This window comes from Epinephelus lanceolatus, chromosome 16 (assembly GCF_041903045.1).
Source record: "Epinephelus lanceolatus isolate andai-2023 chromosome 16, ASM4190304v1, whole genome shotgun sequence".
Taxonomy (NCBI): Eukaryota; Metazoa; Chordata; class Actinopteri; order Perciformes; family Serranidae; genus Epinephelus; species Epinephelus lanceolatus.
In genome coordinates, this window is record NC_135749.1 from 19,436,874 (window position 1) to 19,462,148 (window position 25,275).

The following is a 25,275-nucleotide window of genomic DNA, read 5'->3' on the forward strand; positions in this document are numbered from 1 at the left end:
GAGATTTCCATAATACAGCTAGAGACCCTGTCAGAGGCATTTTGGTTGCAGACATGAAGCAGCCTAATGTGCACAGTGGTCAGATCACCAGAGAGACATGTATCAGAATCTTAAAGGGGATTTGGGGTTTCAGACGATATCAAAGACTTGAGTCCCTTTGAAAAGATTAACCAGGCTAACACGGTCGTCTTGGTAGGCTGTGTCTCGTCATATACCCTGGATGCTGCATGTGCGCATGCACACTAACACATACACACACACACACACATACACACGATGGCGGGGCACGCAGGAGATAAGCAGAACAGGCAGCATCAGTGGTGACTGAGCATGGATTTGCACTCACACTTGAACACACACACAGACGCACACACACACTCACTGACACACAACCTCAAGGGCTCTGCTGACATTCTCCCATGTCCTTCTCTTGGTAAGGGTCCCTGCATATGGGTCATATGAGAGGCCAAGGGGAAAAACAGAGCAGAAGAAGACTGCGCAGGAAAATGTCATCCTCGCAGCATGGATAGTAGACACACACACACACACACACACACACACACACACACACACACACACACACACATACATACATACACACACACAGAGCTAAAGTGGGTCTATAAATACAGCAGTAAAGCAGGGAGCGGCAGAGTGGAAAAAGCCCAGTGGAAAACCATTCAATCGTTAGCTTAGCAGCCTAGCTCTAAAATTAGCATTAGTAGCGCAGTCAAGAACAGCAAACCTTGCACGCACACACACACACACACACACACACACACACACACACACAGGCTTGAAATCAGCTTGCAAAGCACCATTTCTAACCTTAATTATAAAGAGAAAAAGCAGCAAAACTGAGTCAGGACCAGCCACCTACACCTCATTAGTCTACCACTCCACATGTAAGGGTGGGGTTAGTTTAGCACCCAGAGCTCAGAATAATCTCAACTTCAAAGTATATGGGACACATTATATCATTAGCCTATGTAACATCCTGGCCTATATATGCAAATCAAAGCCCCTCTCACCAAAGGCTTCAGTCAGTTTTAGCAACCTCCAATTATGCATTCTTGAATGAGCCCTGTAAGGTTAAAATGACATTCCATAATGGGAGTATTCTCGTCAGAATAGGGATGTATAGCCGTCATGTCCCAACAGACTCAGATCTAAATTTGCCTCTCCTGAGTCTTTAGCCTACTTTGTAAGATGGGCAGAGGTTAATAATGATAACGGTAAATTAATCGGAGGCGAGGGGGTTTTGTCTTCCAAATGAGTTAATTCTGGTTGCGAGGACATGTTTGAGAAAAAGGTAAGTGGGATGTTCGACAAAGGGGAAAATTAAGATAGCAAAAGAGAAGTCACCGCCAAGGTTGTTTGAGAAAATGGTCCTAAACTTTTTATTGTTTGGGCCCTTGAATGTGTCACTCCCTTTCCTTTCCGTAAGAAAAGCATGATTGAAGACGGGAATGTGAGGTAACTCTTATGATTTATTGTGTGGAAGGGACATTATACGTCCTTAATTCTTACTAGTCTGCCTATAGAGTGATGCAGGAATGAGTCATAAAACCTGAAGATGAGTTAGCATTTTAGTAATTCCTGTTCCTTCGCCTCGAAATTGTTTTTAAATGGGTTTTTAGCCTGAAATAAGGTCTGTGCTTAACACAAGTTCAGGAGATTATGTTTTTTCCATCACATAAAATAAGTCAGTAAATACCCCAATCGTGTTAAGGTTTTATGTGTCTTAAAGGTTTAGTGTGTAGGATTTAGTGGCCTTTAGCGATGAGGTTGTGACACTGCAACCAACTGGAACTTCTTCCATGTGCCAAGCATGTAGGAGAACTACAGTGGCCGATGTGAAAACGCAAATGGCCAAATTTTGAGGCAGTGTTTGGTTTGTCTATTCTAGGCTACTGTAACAAAAATGAGGGGCTTCGTGCAAGAGAACCCATTCAGTATGTAGATATAAATAAATTATTCTAAGGTAAACAACAAAACAAAACAACAACAAAAATACTAGATCATGAATATTATATTCCTTTTCTGAATTCTACACACTGGACCTTTAAAAAAGGTGGCTACTCACAAGTGGCTAAATGAGACTGCAGAGGTTGCTGCCGAACACGGCTTAACAGCCTCATTGTCGTGGTGACATTGAAGTCTTGCAATTATAATGCAATTCGTTTATCGCTTATCTTGCTGAATAAAACATTTAAGTATCATAAACTTTTGTTTGCCGCAGAACTTAATTCCTGCAGTAATCCAAAATCCAATTGAAAAATCCCACATGCTTTTTGTCAAGGTAACCAGGGTGACATTAACTTCCAGGTTGGCCTACAAGTAAACATTATCCTTGTAGCACTCTATACACAGAGCATGTAATCAGGAAAGATGTTATTGTTCTAATCTACAACAGAGATCTTTATTATGCCATGTAAAATCTGCCCAGGGAGACATTAGATATTCATGTCTTTCATCTAATATGTCATTTTGATATAGATATTCCTGCATAGAATTTTAGAATAAACACATGATGACTGTTACATAGACGTTTACACAATTTATAGCAATATTTCCTTCCTGGTAAACCAGTTTCTTTGTGATTAAAGAGCATTTTTACAGTCATTTTCTTGATGTTATATCAAAGTTTAACTGTAATTTTGTTGCTCTTTTAACTGAATTTTGTGCAAGCTCACAGATTCATAAACTACAGTACGGAGAGGAGAAACTTTTTGCAGTGTCCTGGCAGTGGACTAGCCTTCTTCATTCGCTGTCCAGCAGAGCAGAGATCATAAGTAACATGAATCCTTCATTAACTCCAGAGCAAGACAGAACAGGGCATGTAAGGTTACTGTGAATGTCCAGCGGGGTCTTAGTGAATATGAGTTACCATTCGCAGGCAGTTTATAAGGGTGTGGGTGTGATAGTATCGGAGTGCCTGCATTTAACCCAAAGAATTTTCCTTGTTAAGACACTCCCCATTAACAATGCCAAACACACACACACACACGCACACATAAACACACACACACAAAACTCCAACTCTGCTGCTAATTACCCTGCAGTGGCTTTTACAGTTCATTTGACATCGAAGGTGCTACATAGTGTCGGTGAACCTGTGTAGTGTTTGTAGTGTTGGGCGTGTGACCGTGCGAGTACTCTATGCACGAACAGCTGCTGTGGTAGAGGGTGATAGGCAGAGTGTTAAAGAGACAGAGAGTTGTTGAAAGGTAGGAGGGGGAGATGTGTAAGCTGATGAAATGCAGGATAATCTTAGCCTTGGGCAAGTACACAGTTATTTGTAGGAAGTGTGTGTGGTTATGTGTGTGTGTATGAGTGGGTGGAGGGTGATCAAAACCTGACTTAACAAAACCTACTATATGTGCTCTTGAATTGCTTGTGTACGCATCTTTATGTGCACGTGTGTGTATAAAAAAAGGAGCGGAGCAAAGTGTTTAACCTCAGTTCAGGTTTCCCTGTAGACCTTCACATGAGATAGTACATCTCAGTCTGACAATAACAGCGCTGGGCTGCACATACTGTATGGCAGGTCTTGCGAATGTTGGGTGTGTTTATAAGCTTGCTATTAGAAGCTAACAGAGTGCAGGCCTTTCGAAAGACAGCCAAACAGTAGCACAATGTTGTCCAGCCTCAGAGGTAATCTGTCTTTCAGCTTTCTAGCAGAGCCTTGTACCTGTATAAAAAACCTCTAATATAAGAGCAAGACATATCTGCAGCTTTCTTGTTCAACAACATCGCTTCGTGTCTACCGCTGCTTTCGGGTCTGCATGTAATTATGTCTCCATCTGCTCCGTTCTGCTGCGACTTACCTCTGAGGCAGAGGAAGGTGAGGAAGTCCTCCGTCTTGGGCTTGCGTCTGGACAGGTCCTGAATGGAAGAGGAGAGGGATGAAGAAGAGAGCGATGACAGGGATGTGGAGGGCACGGTGGCCAGGGCGGTGTTCAGGCTGCTAGGGTCGGCCACCTTGACGGGCGTCGTGCTGGGTGAATTGGGCTGCGACTGGGCGAACTTCCTCTGAGCCTGGAGTCGAGGTCTGAGAGGGAGAGAGGAAGGAGAGAGTGAGTTACTGATATGTAGGGGAGAGCAGGCTCAGTTAGGACAGGGGGACAGTTGGGTTAGCGGACAAAAAAGAGTGGACGAAAACAAGACAAAGGCTTTTACTAACTGAATAAGACCCATACTCTAGCTCTGTGATCAGATCTGAGCCTAATTAATACTCAAATTTCCACTGTAAAAAATAGATTTTTTTGTTATATAAAAACATTTAATACAAGCTAAAGTTAACTTAAGTCTTTTCAGTGCAGTAAGAGACTTCTGTGACACAATCTACAACATGCAGCTTCTCATACCGAATGTTCAGCACAGCCCACAAACTGCCATATGCCATATGTTAGAGACTGCATAACATTTGTCCTCATTAATGAGAGGCAGATTCAATCCGCCAGGAATTTTGAGAAATTACAGCCAGGCCCGGCCCGAACCCGGGGTCAGGCCCACTGGGGTTCAAGCAGAGAATTAAAGCTCTTGTCTACACCACAGCAGTGGGCCACCACCGCAAGGAGGCTGCCATGACTGCTTGTGCTGACAGGAAAGTTAATAAATTTTAGCAGATTTTATGATCACATGGAAAAACGCACTACAGGACTTATATGTAAGATAATCACATCTATTTCAATCATACATCAGAAACAAAGATAAAACACACACACACACGAACAGCAGAATGTATACACCACATATCCTGCATCAGTATTTGGTGCTGATATCATTCATCCCTATAAATCACTCTGCAGCTGATTAAAATCTTATTTTGCTCTTTTACACACACACACACACACAGTTTTTATTACTGAGGCTCGATGGCTATTGTCTCACTGTGGAGTGGATTGCTGAAACAATTACCCTGCAGTGAAGAATTGATCACCTTTGCGTGCATCTGCACAATTGTTCAGTGAACAGTGGGTGTGAGCCCATCGTGGATGCGCAGATACCCACACACTCATTTGGCTGACATGGTCATTCAGTGAGTATTTGGGTGTGTTTGAGTGCAAATGTTTGTATTTGCATGAGTAAATTACACAAAAAACTACATGTAGTGGGGTTACATGGTATGACAATTGACAGTTATCACACCGTGTACATTTGCTTATCTATGGTGTTAAAAAAATCCAACTACAGGGAAAATTTCACCTGCATATAAAATGCAGCATAGAGATAATTTTCCACAGGGCTCAGCGCTGCATCTGCATCGTCTGTTCATTGTGTAACCTCTGAGTTACAAATACACACACGCTGACCCCAATCTGACCCCGTAAAGTAACACACACACACACACACACACACACACACACACACACACACACACACACACACACACAAACTTTTCTGGCTCTCGGCTTTAAGTTTCAGTTAGAAAAAATAGCTTATTCATCCGAAAAGCCCTTCTGTTTTCATTCCATTAAGGGTCATTGTAAGTGATAATAATAATAAAAATAATAATAACTGTGTGATGCAGTGATATTTTCTGAGATAGTTATGATGCCGTGAAAATCTCATACAGCCTAAGTGTGTAGTCAGAGACACACACAGACATCCTTGTTGTATATTACAGTACTTCTGTTGAGCACTGAGTGAAAGATAATTACACTGCCAGAGAGCAACTGAAGTTTCTTCATCTCTCTATATTTCTGCCTTCTTTCTCTCTCTCTCTTCTCACTTCTCTTTCTCACCTTCACACCATTATATTTTCTCCTTTTTCTCTTCCCCCTGTACGCTGCGCTGACTCTCCTCTGTGGCCCGCAAAGCCTTTGAGATGTCTCTCTCATTTTTCTCTCTGCTTGTCTCTTTTCTCTCTTTATTTCACAGTGTGTGTCAGTCGAGGCGAAGGAAGGAGGAGAATATTAAAGAAGTGGGTGTTGGAGGGAGAGCGACGGATTTACCTGTCACACCGTCTCCCTCAGAACACACACACCTGAGAGTGAACGCTAATGCTCACGCTCACACACACACACAAATCATAAAAGTCGTAGTCAGGGGCCACGTGAACCAGCAAGTGGCCTTGATCGATTAGCGCTGCTGTGTGTGTGTGTGTGTGTGTGTGTGTGTGTGTGTGTGTGAGAGTGACACCGAGCTATGCTATAAATGTTGAAGAGCAGTGATAGAAGCAATGTGATATCCTGGTATTATTTGTCAATTTGCCGCGGATGGGACTGAAGTAAGGGAAGATAGGATCATGTCTGGAGAACACCCACAATGCATTTGGTGCAGAGCTCCGATTACACTTCAATCAGGGAACAGCATGGTGTCAAAACGTGTCAATTTCTTCGCAGTGACATGGGTGTAAGCTTAGTACGTGAGAAATTGAGAGATGATTGCACACACATTGCCAAAGCGCTGCATTTGGACGCGAGGTGAGAGAAAACTGATCAAACAACTGTTTGCACATGCCCAGTTTGGTTACAATCAAACACTCAGGAAACAAAATCCTACAACGGCGATCAGCTTTGCATTCTATAAGATGGAATAGTACACAAAAATGGTCCACATTTACAAGAACTAATTGCCTTTGATTTTGAGTTTCCAAAATGTCCACAAGCATTAGCATTAGAGGCATTTTCTCAGCACACAAAATACAGACTTATAGTCTCCAAATACATGTGGCGTTGAAAAGTTTAATCAATCATTATACTGAAGAGAGGGTTGTTATAGTGCTGCCTTATTTCAATGTTCACTTAAAAGCTAGGTGCGTAGAGGATGAACTGTTTTACCCTGGTATTACAGAACAAAGACACAATGAGAACAGATGTCACTTCACACAAGGCTGTGATTTACTCGCAAAATAAGGTGAAACTAGAGTCCCACCTTGTGGTTTTATGTCTCTGCTAGACAGTCTAGTTGCAGTTCACATCCAAGTTTGTCCAGTTCCATATATGCTGTTTTGTTTTTAGGTGTTTTTTGCAGAACATTATGATGTCACAGTTAAGTTGACCGTCTATCTTTTGGATATACAATGTCATCACTTGATTTTATCCTAATAGACATTTGTGTAAAATTTTGTCATGATTAGCGTATGAATATTTGAGTTATGGCCAAAAACATGTTTTGTAAGGTTTCGGTGACCTTTGACCTTCAAAATCTGATCAGTTCTTGGTTGAGTAAAAGTGAATGTTTGTGCTAAATGTGAAAAAAACTCCCAAATGGCGTTCATGAGGCAACAAACGCACCAACAGATTAACAGCGCCTACGCATAAAAGGTAATAGGGCAAGGTGGCAGCACATAAACTTAAAAACTAAGATACAACCAAATAATGGAGGACAGAGAGAAAGACTAGAGAAATCCAACCCATGAAAAGAGAAGCTGAGTTTTACTGGTTTCCAACATGACAAAGACAGACAGACGAGTGTATTGAGAAGGAAAAAGAAACGATCAGATGATGATCAAAAACTGACTTCATGCAGCCAATTTGTGCCTTTTTTGCATCAATTTATGTTGGACATGTCTATTTACATAAACGAAAACACAATTAATGAGAATAAAGTTGCAATATTTGGTGAAAAAAAAAATCAACCCATCCTAAGGCTGTGCATTTATATTGCTCTGCTGATTGGTGGTATCCCCTTCAAGCTGTCTGACAGACACAGTTAAGTGGCCGTGCACGTCTTTTCATTTGAGGTGGGAACCCAAAACTAACTGAAAACACTTCTGATCAGGCAGAAATCTCACCACTGTGTGACTTACTGTTCACACAAATGACAAATGTTAACTTCATCAAATCCGAAAAGGTGCAGCTCACAGCCACTTCCCCGCTTTTCACTAATTTGCAGCTGTGTAAGACCAGCTTCGGTCGTGTTTACCCCCGTCCACTCCAGAACTCGTCCTGCAGCAGCAGCCAGCTCTCAAGATGCGTTCTAGGGGTCTTTCAAAATAAAAGTCTTCCGCTAATTTCATTTCATTCACTTTCATTAAGGGGACAAATGCATCTGTTCTAAATATTGAAGGAATTTATACTGTATTTTATCTTTCATGATCAAAGGCATGATTCAATGTTCATCAGTGGTCTTTCAACTTAAATGGATGTTAAGGGAACAACTATATATTACACACACAATTCTGTCTCCATGCTTTACCAATATATCTATAGTATCAATAATAGTACATGAATAAGAATGTCTTTCTGCCCAGCAGTGTTTTTACATAGGCATTACTGTGCTCATGTGAGAACACTTGTATGTGTGCATGGATGTTAAGCTGCTGCTGTTGCTAGTACGCAGTTCAAGTGTGCAGCCACCCAAACCCGTCCCGCCATCCTATAAATTTAATAGTCTGCAATTTAATATTGCGAGTGGGGTGGGGAGTGAGGGGGGACATTGTAGACTAAGCTGTGCAATGAACACTTTCTAAACAGTAAGCAGAGGAGAGACGGCGCTCTCCATAAAAGCCTCTTTGGTAAGCTAAACCCTGGATAGTTTTATTGCTTCTTTAGATGAATAGGATCCTATTTTTAAAAAGAGAGTGAGAGGGAAAAATTGACACACACACACACACACACACACACACACACACACACACACAAAGAAAAACAGACATTATGACAACAGAAATAAGGAACTGTGCAAAAGAAAGGGTCAGAAACAGATGAGCTAATAAAGCATTGTGCTTACTACATCCTGTCTAGACAGTCAACCAGAGCCTCTTTAGACGGGCCTCAGGTTTCCCCGGGACGATCCTCTGTTATCTGTTACTTATTAACTAACATGGGAGATATGCTGGGGGGCTTTCCCAAAGTCTGACTATCACTGAAAACACTGGTTACAGGTAATCTCTGGTAATTGGACTAAATTCTCTTTATGGACATTTCTCTAGGTATTATCTGTTGTCAGCTTCTTTCTCTTTGGTATGCTAACAGCAAAGATGAGGCTAATAAAAAAGTAATAAAAACAGATCTGCTTCACTGATGGTGCGATAATGACGCGTCTGGCTGTGAATTCCAAGGCAGGGGAGTGGATGAATTAAAAAAAACACGTCACCTTACACCGCAAAAACCACAATTTTGGTAAAAAGTAATTATTTTAAAGACGACAGAGAGATCTCTTGTTTGGAAATAGTGCTCAGGTGGCGAAACAGAATTGCTGTTTTTATCACTATCAAGGGTGTCGGGAGATTAGAGCAAGGAAAACAATTAGAGTCACACGTCTTTAGCAAATTCATCAAGCTTCCACTGAAAATGGACTGTCCCCGAAATTTTGCGAATGTGCCAAAACGGAGCCACATCTCTTTAGTTAAAAAATGAGGAGATAGTCAAGCATGTATGAGAGAGGCTTGTGTATAGCTCTCACACACACACACACACACACACACACACACACACACACACACTCCAGAGTCCCAAGGACCAGGTAAATATTGAGAAATCAGCATGGGAACAATTTGCAATGACACGACTGTTTTTGTAAGTGCTGCCACTGCAATGAGCTGAGTGGTAACATGAGCCTCTGATATAGCCCTCCGTCTGCCCAGAGGAGGGTTGCCTGTGTGTGTGTGTGTGTGTGTGAGCCACAGTACACTATGTCCCCAACAGTGTTGAGCCATAGAAAACTCATTGGTGCAGTGCCATGGTAGGTAAGTGCGTCTTACGGGAGAAAAATTAGTCTGATTGCCCTGATTGAAGGAGAATGAGAGGATGGCTGGAAAGACACAGGGAGGGAAAAGAGGAAACAGAGATCCAATAGCGGGAGAAAAAGCGGAGAGATTACAGCAGGATGTCCTCATTCATCCCTTTCTAATCCACCTTTCATCCATCCCTTCCTCCCTCCATCCCTTCCTGCTACCCCCACCAGCCATCTATCCTTCAAAGGGCTGCTCTAATGTCTAATATTACACATGCCACTGTAGCTGCTAGAGCATTGATTATCTCGGGGAGAGAGAGAGTGAGAAAATTTGACGATCCTGTCAGCCAGCAATCCCGAGAAAGAAGGCGAAAAGGGGAAAGAAGAAAGCGAGAAGATAAAGGGCCATTTGTGATTTCCCTCTATAACACATGAAATGAAGTAAGATGAAAAATGGGAAGGAGGCAGTGATAAAGGGACACAGAGACGGGGAGAAAGATGAGCTGCATGTTACTCAGCCAAGGCAAGACCACCGTCTGCTCGAGCAGCACAGCGGCAAGTTTACATTCGCCTCATTTCCATCATGTTGTTAAGCTCATCTCGACTCGACTCAGTTTTGGTACCAGGTCATTTTCTCCATTTGGTTTCACACTGGTCATAGTACCCTCACAGTGTAGGTGGGATTCTCAGCTGATCACCATCATTCCGCCACATGGAACTGCCATGAAATCATCTTCAACGTGACACTTGCTAAATCCCTTCATCAGCAACCACAGAGTAATGTCTGCACTCTGCTCATTGTATGGTGTCACTTTTGACAGAAACTTGGCTGTTTTTGAATGGCTGGTTTGTGCAGAATATGTCCTTTGTCATGCAAATGGAGCTTCTCTCTGACCAATTAGCACAGTGTTTTATCTCCACCTTCCCCTAGTATCGGCTCAACTTGCTTGGAACCTCGACCAACGTGGTACTGTAAAAGCACCAGGTACAATCCACAACTTTTGCTACAAGAAAACTGAAAAAGAGAGCTGAATTGAGTAGAGCATTGCCGTACCATGCAGTGGAAGTTAAGGTTCACAGATGCTGAAACTATTGCTGCAGATGAGCGCTGCAAAACCAGAGCCCCGCAGGCGACTTCCTGGCTTCTGGGTGCTTCTGAACCCAATGCTCTGACCCAGACGCTCTCTCAGGTACTGAAATTTGGCACCAACTGATGACTGCGAATCAGTTCTCAGTAGTACTGACGTAAATCGGTCAGTATCCATAAAAGAACCACTTTGGTACCCAACCTTAGTGGAAATGTCGCCTTAGATCTCACACATAGACATGGACCCTGCCAATCAAAGATCTCTTGCTCTCTTCTTCAATCTTAAACGTATTAACACCTTTCCAGTGATGGCTGTTTCCATGGGAACTGCTATGATGGCAGGACTTTCCCATGTGGTCATCTTAAAATATGCTCTGAGTGAGTTGGCAAAAACCCACCCTGCTGAAGTGTCACTGAGCAAGACGCTGTCTACACTCCCTACCACAGGGATGTTGATCAGTGACTGACCCTCATCTCTGACCTCTCCCAGCAGAGAGAAGCCAACAAAAACAGAATTTCTTCTTCACAGTCAGTCAATAACTCAAAAACTGTCAGTGAAGAAGACGTGTATCGCAAATAGAAACCTCCAGCTGGCTCCTTAAAGTAGTTTACTCTCAGCCAGAGCACATTGACAGGGTGCAGAGTGCAAGAAACTGGATGACTAAGCACATATGTGTGTGTTTGTTTGCACAGAGCTGACAACAGCTGATTTATTAAACTGCATATCAACTCATTTGTGCATAAAACACTTATAATGGATGCAAAGAAAAATACTTTAAATGCCAATTAGGCAGGACTGATTGTTGGAAAAAGGCGGTCTCCCATGCATGTTTGATTTATTGAATAAGCTGTTGGCTCGGCATCTTTCAATTCTTTATGTATATTAAATATTGATGAATTGAGTCCAATATGTACAAGCAACAGAGCAGCAGAGGGGACAAACAAGGAGATACAAACACTGTTGAGACTTGAACTTAACAGCAGATGACTCGGTGTTAATTGCTCCAGCTTGAGAAATCATTTGTATTTGGCATTTGTGTTAATGGGTGAAATAAAGCTTGAAACAAGTACCAGATACGAGGCCTGTTTCTGCTTCTAAAGTTAGACATGAAACCTGATACTCAGGTTTTGATTTAATGTCAAGCCAATTCTTTTCATTATATGGACATTTAAGGCCAGATTCTACTTTTAGTTTTCCACTTTTCACCACATAAAGCACCAGAACTACATCGTTTAATGAATGAGTGGATCGAATGACACTGAATGACTGTGTGCCTGAATGTGACAGGGCTTTTAATGATGTGTGTGTCTGTGGTCCGGAGGTCACATACTGTACACTGTGTCTCTTGTAGTTGGTGCACGGGTCATCCACGGCCGAGCCTTTGGCTGTTATGTGTGGCAGCCGCTGTGTGGTTTGGTTTCAGACCTTTGCTGTACCACTGTAACCTGATATTTGGATAAGGCAGGCGAGTGCAACACGAGCTAAAAGTCTCTGAGTTGATTTGTGCAAATGTGTCAGCCTCTGACTTATAAAGCACTCCGCGCTCTCAATACTGTGAAGTGTTTTGGATACAAGCTGCAGCCAGCGATGCCACAAATGCCTTAATAATTGGAAAATAATTGCATATCTTAATTGCATCCATTCCAAAACTCCACACATACAGCTAGAAAGAGCATGAGAACAAGACAGACAAATAGCAATGAAGAAAGAGAGAAAAAAAAAGCGCTGATTAAGAACTATGAAAGTGTGCCAGGCCGGAAAAAAGATTAAAACAGCCTCACAATTATTCTGTTCATTTAACTTACATATACCTGTTAGACTGCCAAGAAACACAGCAACCACACAAAAACAAAGCACATGTTTAAATAATTGTATATCCATAGTTTTTATGCCTTTCAGTAATCAGTAAATATGTCCTCACCAAAATCTGGCTACAATCTCTCAGTGTTTTGCAGACACATAGAACATCTGAATCAAGCCCAGTCTTGAGCTCATCCACAGCGTGTCCTACGGTTTGAAGGATGTTCGCATGAGGCTGAGCTCCAGTCAGACTTTGTGTTCCCTCCCATGGTAAAGGTTATTGTGTGAGGAGAGGAACACTGATCCAGAGTCTGTACCTTAGGGGCTGTATTAATTGGCTCCAGATGGCCAACATGGTCCTGATAAAAGACTACCTCGCTGCAGCTGGCTCTGTCAGAGTGAGCTTATGTGTGTGTGTTTGTGCTTATGTGTGTGTGTGAGTCCATGCTGTTGAAATCAGAGCAACATGAATATACATGTTTATGTACATAAGAGTGACTGAATGTTTATATGCAGGGGTAAAGCTTTGGAAAATGTGTGTGCATGTTATCAGTGTTTCTATCTTTATCTGTTTCTGTGTGTGTTGTCTGTTCAGATCAAATCCATCAGCAGATAAGAGTGAAAAGAAATTGTGTACATGCGCAATAGTTGACACCGTGTGTGTGTGTGTGTGTGTGTGAATACGAGCATTAACGCGTGCATGAAGGAGACAAAACTCCAAGGCTACTTCGTTTTAGTACCAAACCTTTCTTGTACCGCATTTAACTGTTAATTAACCACAGCACGTTGTGAATTAACGAGCACTTAAGTTGTGTATCAAATAAAGAAAATTAATCAGCTTTTACTTCTTATCACAACAGGGACGTAGTAAATAAACAACACGAATGTGCAAAATACTCATCTGCAAATATGTGGCATCATACTGGCAGTGACACGAATTTGCAACAGTTGCAACACTTGTTGGAGAAACGGGTTAAATGCGGCTGCAGGGATCCTCTTGACCCATAGCAGCTACCTTACTGAGTTTCCTTTTAACACAAAGTGTATATGTCAAGGGCTTTTACTGTGAAACGCAAGAACGGGAGGAGTGAATCCAGTGTGCGCTGCCTGTTTTACGGTCGAAAGGAGTAGTAAAGTTTAGTCTTGGTTTGGAATACGGAGCGTCCATGTTGTCTCCATGTTTATAATCATATATAGGCCCAACGTGATTGACTGATGCCTTTATTCGTGGTACAAAAGTGCAGAAAAATCAGCCTCCTTCCAAAAAAACTATTGCTTTTTCGCAGCATAATAATCTTGTTCTGTGTTAAAGTGACATTACCCATGAAAAGAAACTACCAAACGTGCATAAAAAAGGTGTTTAGCCTGTTGGGAGCACTTCCCAGGGTTGAAAGTGCATAATGATATAATAAACTTGACTTTCCAAAACCTTTTTTGTTCAAGACTACACTCACCACACATTGTCCATTTCAGGGATTTTGTTGGGAAGCTAAACAGTCGTAACTGAACTCACCCCACTCAATGTGTTTATTGCTTTTCTGTCTCTGTGTATTTAGAAGAGGGATGGCACTGCAGTGAGCTGACCCACTGACCCCATGACCTTCACATATGCAAACAGCCCCTGTATAGACCCCAGTAACTGTGAGCCTGGTGCACACCAAACACAAATAAACCACCATCATTAGTCAACGAGCCAAGGCTGCTGAGAGGACAAATTTGCACACAGGAGTCCACTTATGGCTCACTATATTGGACTGAAAAGTACACACAGTAGTCCACTGACACGGGCCTTAATAACCATGATAGTAATGTATATACTTCAGTGTTTCTATATATTTTGTCAGCATATTGTTTATATGCTCAACTGCTTTGCGTTGACATTGAGATTAATGTGAGTGTGTGTTATTCAGAGGTGTGCTAGTGTGTGTTTGTCTATTCCAGGTCAGCCGTGACAGATATATGCTTCAAGCAGTCACAATAAGGGTAATATTCATTCGAGATAAAGAAAAGATAAAGCAAGGCCTGTGTGCATATTTAAATATAACCTTGGCCTTCCTCTTTTTTTTATTGAATGAAACGATGAGAGGGGAGATGGCCTGATAGGCAGATGTGGAGAGAAAAGACATCTTGACAATAGATCAAGCTTAGCTGTATCTCTGAGAATATATAAATGCTATATTAGGTCAGGTGGAAGTCAGCCATTGTCGCCTTTGTCACTTTAAATATGCTAATGTGCATAAAAAGGGTGCTGTGCTTAAGCTAAATGCTACTAAAATAACTTAAATTAACCAATGGTGCTTTGTCCAGATGTGGCCAGAGGTTTTCAATTTGTGGTGAATGACATGGCAGAAAAAAAAGAATAGTGCTTCCTACTCTGCTTCGTTTTTTTCCTCTTGGCCAGAAATAAAAAATAAAGCACTGCATTTAAATGTAGGCTTTGTTAGCAGTCAAGGACCACTGCTCAGGGCTATTTACCACCCCCTTTGCAACACATGCTGAACTCAAACCCTGACCTCTGACCTTGCATTTCACCCCTGGGAGTGGCTGACCACAGCCAGATTAGGTCAATAAACATCAGAGATGGTTCTGTATGTGCTCAGCAATCTGTCTAATTAAGACAAAGTCCTGTATGTAGACCTTCAGAGACCCTGAGTAGATGTGTGGCCTTGGGGCTAGAGACACAGGAGGAGGCTGTGGCTCAAACAAAAGATCTGGGACACATGGAGTGCAGTGGGGCTCAAATGAAAGAAAAATAGGTGTATTGAATAGTAAATCTAACTTTTCTTCGCATTTTTTATTATGCTGATTATTTGTTGTTTTCATAATTTACAGTTTGAAGCAAGCAGCAAAATTTGGGGCTGAAAATGAAGCAAACATCAAAGTGCTAAAACTGTGGTTCCTCCAAAGGCCACTTAAGGCTCACTTCAGAAGTTAGTCAATCCCCATAGACACCATGATAAAGCGGGACACGTGGCCTACGTCATTGTGAGCATTTATACTTGTGCGGTCGTGTGTCTGTCACTCTGCAGTTAATCCTCCAAACCACTAGTCAGCGGTGGGGTTTCTGTGAATTGCTGTAAAAACTATAACTCGCAGCATTCACAGACAAACACTTGTCTTTATCTGGACACATTTTCCCCATAAATACAACATGCTAATGTTATTAGCACAAGCCTATGGCATTTTACATTGTATAAATTAGCTTGGACTTTTCCTCTACTCCTATCAAGCCAGGGACAACAGCAACATTTAACAAAAGGTAACGTTACAAAGTTCAGTTCCATTGCAACTCACAAGGTTCACCAACAAAACAACTGTCTTATACTTGACACATTTTTTTCCAAACAAATACAACATGCTAACATCATTAGCACAAGCCTATGGCATTTTACATTGTATAAATTAGCCAAGCAACCAGCAGATTCCTTTACACATATGAGGCCAGGATAAAACATACACAAGACGTAAAATGCTTTTTTTGTGGAGGCTTTATTGTCTTCACAATTTATTGTTTCTTATCTCTGAAATTGAAGTAAATAAAAGCTTTGTTTCCACTGAGGGAAATGGTTTCAGCTTACAAAAACAGACAGGAAGTATGCGTGACCACGACATGTAGTTACATTTCTGGGGCGGTGCATGTCAGGCTACAGCATAGGGTACAGTGTAGTAGGTACGGCGTCGCTTTGATGCAGAAGTATAAATCCCGTATAAGGTGTTGCTACAGTCCATGAGTCATATCCAACCCTAGGTCCTACAAAACTATTACAGCAACTTAGCAGACAGATTTAAAAGAAACTGAAGTGCACATGTTCACACAAACATGGTGATCTAAGCACCCCCCACACACACACACTCACACACACGCTGCTTGTAACTGATTTATCTCACACCAGTGCATTTCCAATTTACAGAGGATCCCCACGTTGAGATGACAAGACTGACCCTTCCAATGGGTCGCTGCACTCTGCAGCTGAGCACCTTGAGCTTCACTTTTGAAACATTTTTCTTTCTGCACACAACTTCCAACTGAGCTCTGGCTTTAATAGCACATCAAGGAAACACTTTCTGTCTTTTCCTGGAACACCTACTTTGACATACAAGGTTAAGATTCTTATTGAGAGGTGTCTCAATATGAGATATTCTTATACATATTCTAATATATTTCTACAGTATTCTGAGTCATGTTTTCATACACTGACACAGTATTCTGAGTCATCTTTTTATTATACAATATTCTGACTCATCTTAACAGCTTGGCTCACAATAGATATTTTTGCAGCTAAAAAAAGACACACACTATTAAAAGACTTTTCTGGCTGTAGCACGGCAGCCCCAGTCGCTCCAGATACAAAAATAACAGTATACAGTAAATCCTGTCAACCATTTACATTCTGTTGTCATGAAGCACCACGCAAACTAGTTGTAACATGGTTAATCTGTGCTACAATCGCAGTGCTTGAACTTGTATTTGACAGTGATTATGGGAGCGAGTCTGTGCGATGAGTGACATTATGCACTGTGGTGGATGGTTAATACTCCTTCACCCTGCCATTTCAGCAGAGCGGAAGGCTTTCATAAAGCTGCAGCGGAGCAGCGACAATGAGAGGAGACTTTAGAGGAGATTTTGGAGACTGACACGCTGACATGCAGGGGTGAGTCACTGACAGACTGACAGAGGAAGGGGGAGACGGAATAAACAAAGAAAGAGACAGTTTAAGCTTTACTGGAATAAGCACGGACACAGTTTGTAGTGGTGATCCAAATTTCTCTGTTTTTTTTTTTTTGCAGGCACAGAAAGCCACCGTTTAACTGCAAAAGCAAAGATGCCATTCTAATTGACCGGCTAAAAGCTCAGAGGACTATCTGTCCTGCTTAGTCAATGCACGCCAATTTGTTTGTGCGTGTGAGTACTCCCCTATGTACGAATACAACATTAGGCGTACGACTAGGTGTTGCACTGCATATAGGTTCCCTCACAATACCATCTAAAGTAAATCAATAGACACATTATGGCCCTCTATTAGCACACACATTTGCAGTGTGTGTGTACAGGCCTGCGCGCACATGCATGTAATCCCTCATAAATGGAAATGGTGATTATGCATTACTGACAAGAGTCATTGGTTACGCTAGACAAGACAAGTGTGTGTGTGTGTGTGTGTGTGTGTGCGTGTGCGTCTCTTTGTGTGTACACACTTGGCATTCATTAAGTCGAAACAAAACAAGCGGCAGCAGCTGAGTGTGTGAGTGTGTGTCTTGGCTGAGACAACAGAGAGAGCAGATTCAAAGAGAGCCAAAAGTGGGGTTCAGTGGAGAGAGGGAGGGGAAAAAAGGGAGACACAGAAAAGAGGGACAGAGAAAAAAGAGAGAGAGAGAGAGAGAGAGAGAGAGAGAGAGAGAGCGAGCGAGCGCAGAAATTAAGAAGTCTGTTTAAGAGGACCACTCAACTCCTGATCCACACACACTCTAGTCCACACTCTTCTGCAGTGTTCCAGAAGTTAGTCTTCAGCTTTTTAAACTCACGCACAGTTGAACTAACAGCTTGGTTGCATTAATCACATGAGCTGAAATAAGATGCATCATAGTCTTATTTTTCTGCTTCTGATTTCATCTAATATTCCAGAAATCAGTTTAAGTGCTTGAGATTTGTTTTACATTTAAAGGTTAAATGACTAGATTAGGATTTAACATTGTATAGTTTCATACAAAGGTAATCCTTCTCAATCATCACCTATGACCCACTAGAACTGTGTGGTGGTGTAATAATCTACAGACACTCTGCCCTCTGTCTGTAATTTCCGATTTTGTTCTTACACTGCTGTGGTCAAGACGTTGCTGGGCAGAACACGCAGGTGAGGTCGGGACTTTATAAAAAGGTAGCGACCAGGTGGCAGTAAAGCTGCAATGACTAATCGATTAGTCACCTATTAAATGAATCGCCAACTCCTTTGATTGGCAATGTATTCGATTTGAGTTATTTTTTTTAAGAAGAAAAAAGTCTAAATTCTCTCATTTTAGCTCTCTCTCATTTATATGTGAAACTTCGTGGTTTCTTCACTTCTCTGACAGTCAGCTGAATGTCTTTGGCATGTGGACAAAACAAGATGTCATCGATTGACATTTTCCACCACTTTCTGACATCTGATCGACCAAACAACTTATCAGTTAATTGAGAAAATAATCAACAGATTAATCAATAGCGAAAATATGTCCATGAGGAAGCCTTTTAAACTAATGCCCTCTATACACTGTGCGATTTTAGCAATCTTATAAGACTACTGCATGACACACTGTGAGATGTGGATCTAATAAACTTTGGTACAACGTCAAGTTTGATGTGTGCAGATTGTACGATGGCCGTTTACTACTGAATCGCAGATTACGACGTACGTCAATATGCAACATCATCAGCGTGCACCGCATCAGCGTACATCATCCATCTGCGCCACCATAGGTAGCTTGCTCACCTGGAAGTTGCAGTTCCTCCGCAATTTCCTTCCACGCAGCGTCTTTTTTCTCGCAGTCATGATAGCAGCTGGAGGAAACATCAAATAAACAAGGCTTCTGCTGCCACAGTTCCACCAAACTTTCCTCTTTCTGGGAGTTCCACAGACTTATTTTTGATCGTTTTACCTCCATGGCAAGCGATCATTTGTTTGGTTTAGCGCTGGGAGTCGCGGTGACCATTGCGTCATTTCATGCTGCATTTCTGCTGGTTGATTAGTAGACGTAGCAGCTGTCACACTGTGAGATAGTCATCCTAAATTTCTGACACCATCAGAATTTTATCTCAGGTTATCTTTGTTCGCAAGACGTTGACAACGGCCGTCCTTGAACCTGTCTCACAGTGTGACGTAAGACCACCGTTTTAGAGCCACGACCAAAGATATCACCACGTTTCTCCCACTATAGCGATCTTTCGTCTGGGACAGCCCAAAATCGCGCAGTGTATACCGGTCATAAGAAACAGTGCCAAAAAAAACGCAAATATACAATCTAAGGCTGGCTTTCACTTTCTCTGGCGATACTGTTTGACATTGTGTAGCCGACAATTCCTGCATAGTACACCTTTAGCACGCATTAAAAAAACAGAACACCTACATTCTCCAAAGCGAATCCAATAAAGCCACAAAAATGTCAAAGAAAACCACACAGGCGTCATGTTAAGACTGTAGCCGTGAGAGCAGCAACACTACATTAAAACAGCAATAGATGAATTTATGACTTTACAAGATGCTGACTAAATGCCAACATAATGACAGCTTATTGGAAAAGATGCTTCAGTGGCAGCAGGATGATTTATGACTGAACTAAAGACTTCCTTCAGGGGTTACACAAAAGTATTCTGCAGAAAAAAATGTTTGATTCGCACATGCAACACATAAAACTATCTGCCGTGCTCTGCTAGCCAAAGCAACAACTTCATGGTAAAGCCTGTTTAAAAGCCTGTTCTGAGACTTGTTTCGACACCTCAGTGGCTGGTAAACACACTCTTCAACCTAAATCAAATGTGGGCAGGAACAGAGGTGCGGAGAATATAAGTAGGTCAGTAAACCATGGCAGTGAAAACGAGACTGTGCGGGATTGTAGATGGAAGTTTGCATGTGTGCACGGGGTTTGGCAGGGGAACCCCATTTGGAGAATATGGTCATGCTGGTAGGAGAGGGCCACAATGAGCTGGCATGTTTGAGGCGATGTGCTGCCAGTCTCTCCACCAATCTCAGGAGCATGGGAAGGCAAACACAGAGCTGATCTCAAAGACTTCTAAAGGGGGCCGCTTCCTGCCAAAAATCACTCGCACCTGTCCTTCTGTCTCTGCCTCCCTTCCTCTCTCTGCTGCTCCTCCCAGTCTCTCCCTCTCTGTCTATCCCTTCATCCTCTCTCCACAGTGTGAAACTTTTTCTTCACTCAAAATTGGAACCAGCTACGCCGCCGCTCCTCCCTTCTGTTTTGGCCGGTGCCAGGTGTAAAAGCTCCTGGCATCATCTCAGTTAGTCCTGTTCAGGAACAGTGCAGGGCAGCCATGCCAGGGCACTGGAGTCATCCTTCACACATAAAGCGCATACATGCACACACACATATACACACAAAATAAAGCTTTTTAAGGGGGCATGAGGCATTGCCAAGTACTGGCTAGGCTTGTGTTTCATTAGCATCAGATAGAAAGCCTTTCTTCATTCAATCCTGCTGTGTGTATGCGTGTTTGTGTGTGTGCGTGGAGCGAACTAATGAAAACCACCGAGCAAGCTGGCCTCTAACTGAACTCCACTCAACACACAGCACTACAGGCCATCAGAGCAAAAGAGAATAAAAGTATGAGAGTGTCCTTGTTGGACTTTATTCCTTCAGTGCTTTTCCTCCTCAGCTGGTAGAGAGAGCACAGTGTTTATAATTTGCTATAATACAAGCCAGAGGGTCACTTGGTTTCAATTCAACTCTTTCTGTTGCTGTCAGTCAGACCATCGCTACAATTATTCTCTAAGTGTACGACTCACCTCATTTATTCTCTCTGACTTCCAGATAATGTTTTTGACTACTTACAGAAAATGATTTTCTGTCTTTTTTTAACACTTGTACCTTTATTTCATGTTCAAGGATATACCATTTCTACAGTATCTCCAACTTTTCTGTCTCTGGAACGGCCTCGTGAAAACTTGAATTTCTTATCAGCTGCTTCAGAGGCACACTCTTCTGTTTCAAAGCCAGGTAGATGAAAGCTCATAATGACCGAGCTCAGATTTGGAGGTTACAGTATCGAATGACAGCAAGCAGGATTTAGGCAGGTGCTTGACACGCAGTGAATGGAGCCTGTATGGGCTGCTCATTACAGAGGGACATCTGCTGCTGTCCAGCCCCCCCCCCCCCCGCCCCCCACCCCCCACCCCCCCCCCCCCACACCCCCCACCCCACAGACTCCGCCCCTAGCTTTACACTGATGCTTTGATGCCCTGTCAATGTGTGTGTGAGAGACCAGCGGCAGAACAAAACAACACACACAAGCACACGGGCAGGCACCCACGCTTTCACACACACACACACACACACACACACACCTGCCACCTACAGTAGCCGGCTGCTTGAGAATAAAAATATAAGAAAAAGAGGTGGCTGCTGAAAATATAAGCATGAATGTGATTGTGCATTGAATTATGTGTGTGTGTGTGTGTGTGTGTGTGTGTGTGTGTGTGTGCGGTGTGGAGGCAGAGGAAAAAAAACATCAGCTTTGAGACACACACCAGCCGTTTTAATCTGCTGTACACTCTATAGAGCATGATTATTTGTAAATCATATTTTCCAGCTTATGATTTCAAAACCTGCTTCGTGCCGAACGCATTCGAAGCATCACATTTTCCAAACACCCTTTATTCCATTTTCCAAGAACATTTGTCTTGAGGAGGGAGCAGGGTTTTGTACCAATCTCTCTGAAAATTACTTTTTTTTTTTTTTTGCACAGATGAAATCCATTTCAATAATTCACTCGTGATATAAATGCCTTCTTTAAATAAATTATGCCGGCCGGAAATTAATGGCTTATTGTACTCTGCAACAAGTTCAATTTCTAGATGATTCATTTGGAAATGCATGGCAACATTCCTTTAAGTGGCTAATTATAAATGACTGAAATGGCATTTGCGTTAAAAGACAATGGGGTGTGCTCATTAAAAGACCTCGGCGCTCTTTTAAAGGGTGGTACTATTTACACTTCTCTGTTGACTGTCATCGTCTTTTACAGAACTAACAGACAACTTGCTCTCTTTTCCAAATTTGTTACTGAGCAGTTATGAGTGAGGAGGGAGGGCCTGGAAAAGACAGAAGAGGAAGAATGAGAGTACATAAACCACGTATATAATTAACGCAATGAACAAAATAACACTGGAACATTTTACATTGATTTTGCTGGTGTTGTTAGCGAGGATGCATAGGAGGCATGGGGACAGAGAGAAAGAATTACACAGAGAGAGAGAGAACAAATGAGGGGAAAAAACAAAGATAAAGCATGTGTGTAAAACAGTGCAGAGAACTTGAAAGCAGCCGGTATCACATGGCAGCTTCTTAACCCTCAGAGCTCAGGAAATTCATCACAACTAAGCTGCACTTACAGTCTGTAACATGTGTGCAAAGTTTCTCATCACACTCGCAACCTCACACATTCACACTCGTGCTGTCGGCAGCCTTTGGTACGAAATCATGTATACAAGACACCAACAGCCTCACAAGTCCACACCGATACAAGATTCAAAGCTCTATAAAGCCGTTTAATGACCCAGTGACTCACAAACGGGATTAGGAAACTTTCACACACACATAAAACACACACACAAACAGTCTCACCTCTTCTTTGCAGGGCCGTCCTCGCCATACTCGCGGCTCCCATGGCCCTGAGAGCGCAAGGATCCATCTTCTTTGTGGCTGCCCTTTGACCCCGAACCGTTCAGCTGCCCATTGGCTAGAGAACCTGAGGAGAGACGCACCAAAATGGGTTACCAGCAAATATTTTTTCCGACCTGGTATGGTCCTTTGTGGACATTTTATGATCCAGGGGCTTAAAGGTCCCATATTGCAATCATCTCTAGGTTCATACTTGTATTTGGGATTTCTACTAGAACATGTTTACATGCTTTAATTTTTAGAAAACTGACCCAATGCTCCATTTTAGCATCTGGCTCTATTTAAGCCCCCCTCACAAAAAAGCCCAGACTGCTTTGACTGGTCAGTGTTTCCAGGTCTTCCACATCTGCAGTTTTTGTGTCTTCACAGCCAGGGAGCGACCATAGCAGCACTGTAGCAGCACTTCTTACCTTGATATGGTATTTTTGTGACATCACAACTTCACAAAAGTCTTACCGGCTCGATTAAAGGTGGGGTTTCTGAATACAAACTGTGTGCATTTCTCAGTGGATTTTCGTGTTTAACAACAGCAAAACTACATGAAAACTTCTGTTGATAAACTCTCACACAATTCGTGCAGTATAGCCCAAGCTTCATTTATCCAGTCATATCTCAGTACTTCCCAAAAACATGCAGTTTTTGTAATATTTAAAACACTGTTTGGAAAGTACTGTTGTAAATAGCTGTGAAACGTGGACCACAATGACTTCAATTCATCAAAACTTTTCTCCATTTTTAGATTCTTCGTTCACCACGGAGGCATGCGAGAAAAACGACTTTCTTCCCTAATTCAACGTAACACTGGGTGAGTAATTGATATACAAATGATCATTTGGGGGGGTGAAGTGTTTCTTTAATACTGCATAAAAACTATAGCTAGAGTCTCTGGGGAACAAACATTGTTTTTATCTGACAGTGTTAATAAAGCCTTCTGCTTTTGTCTTTGATTTGATGCAGTAGAGAGGGCTAAAGGCGGAGTAGATACATTTCTTTTGATAAGATTATGGTCTGACAGTGCACACAACATGGAAAACAAAAGAAAGACAGAAAGAGAGACAGGGATGAATACAGAGAGATCCAGACTGTATAAATACACTGAGCTCCTGAGCCGAAAGCATCGGCAGGCAAAGCAAAAACAGTGACACATCTCTCCAGCGATTGTGACTGAATGACAAGCTCACATACAGTCCCTCACATCACACATTGCCACAACTATTGCAGCATCACAGTTGCGGAGTGAGCGAGGAGAGAGTTATTTATTCATTTTCCTGTCCACATTTTCCCTTGTCAGATGCAACTGCTTTTCTCTGCTGGCGTACGTGATGTCTGCCCTTTGACAAAGAATTAAAAAAAAAAAAAAAAAACAGGCCTGAGGCAGAGAGAGAAGTGAACAGATACTGCTGGACTTGACGTTCTTAGTGAGCCCAATTGACAGAGCCCTAATTAAATATTTAGCAAGCAACTCAGACAAACAAAATAAGCCCCCAGACAGATTCTGAAATCAAAAGCAACAACAGGCACAGAGAATTCGAATTAGGTCAAACAGAGGAGTGGAAGTCAATGGTAATTAAGGGAGACAACCAAATTAAACAGATATCACAAGGCTTGATGTCCTCATGGGCAGTTCTTGCAATTCTTGGAACGTGTCATACAGGCCTGTCGGATTCAGCGACGCCGCGTGAATGAGCAAACTTATCGGGGAAACAGCAGGGGAAGTTCAAAGCTTTCCAGATTTATTAAAAAACAGAAGAATGCGAAAGCTGCAGAGGAGACTGTAACCACCTGGAGACAAGAGGTGAAATATCACTTTGCACAGCTGAAAGCTGAAGATTTATATCAGCGCTGCAATCAAACATTTGACACTGACAGTAATTCATCACATTTTTACCTGTTTTGACCTGTTTTGACAAGCATTCATGCCTGACTGGACTTTGGTATGGCAGGTTGTTGAATTATTCACGTTCATTTTGCAAAAACAAATGATGATTCACTGAACATTTAAGCTCCAAGTGGTTTGTTTAACCAAGAACGCTGCTGTCATAAACCCTCTCATTCACCTTTACACTGGCATGTTACTTTCTCATTGGCTAAGCGGCTCTTTCATTGCCTTCCCAGCACACCCAGTGAAATTCCATTTGACTGATGTTTAGGAGGGGTGTCAATCGCACTGCACCACAAACTCCTAATGGTGGGTGTCAAAAGGAAAATAAATTAAGATAATAACGACAGTGGAGCACGGGTTAGGATAAGTGGCAACTTGAATGATATCCTGTTAGCGAGGAGGCTACTGTTGAACAAGCCCGGGCATCGTGTCATGTGAGAAAGACGGACGGGGAGGGGAGCCGTAAGATCAAATGACAGTGTAGAAGAC

General features: G+C 42.3%; 1 protein-coding gene across 1 annotated transcript in view; it reads right to left on the reverse strand.

The window, feature by feature from the left end:
- jarid2b (jumonji and AT-rich interaction domain containing 2b) overlaps nucleotides 1–25,275 on the reverse strand; it is a 124,621-nt gene that overhangs the window by 30,588 nt on the left and 68,758 nt on the right. Inside the window, exons 3-4 of the mRNA XM_033637081.2 lie at nucleotides 22,848–22,971; nucleotides 3,831–4,054 (exon numbers count right to left, since the gene is read on the reverse strand). Coding sequence (XP_033492972.2) covers nucleotides 3,831–4,054; nucleotides 22,848–22,971 — 348 coding nt within the window. The remainder of the gene's footprint in view (nucleotides 1–3,830; nucleotides 4,055–22,847; nucleotides 22,972–25,275) is intronic.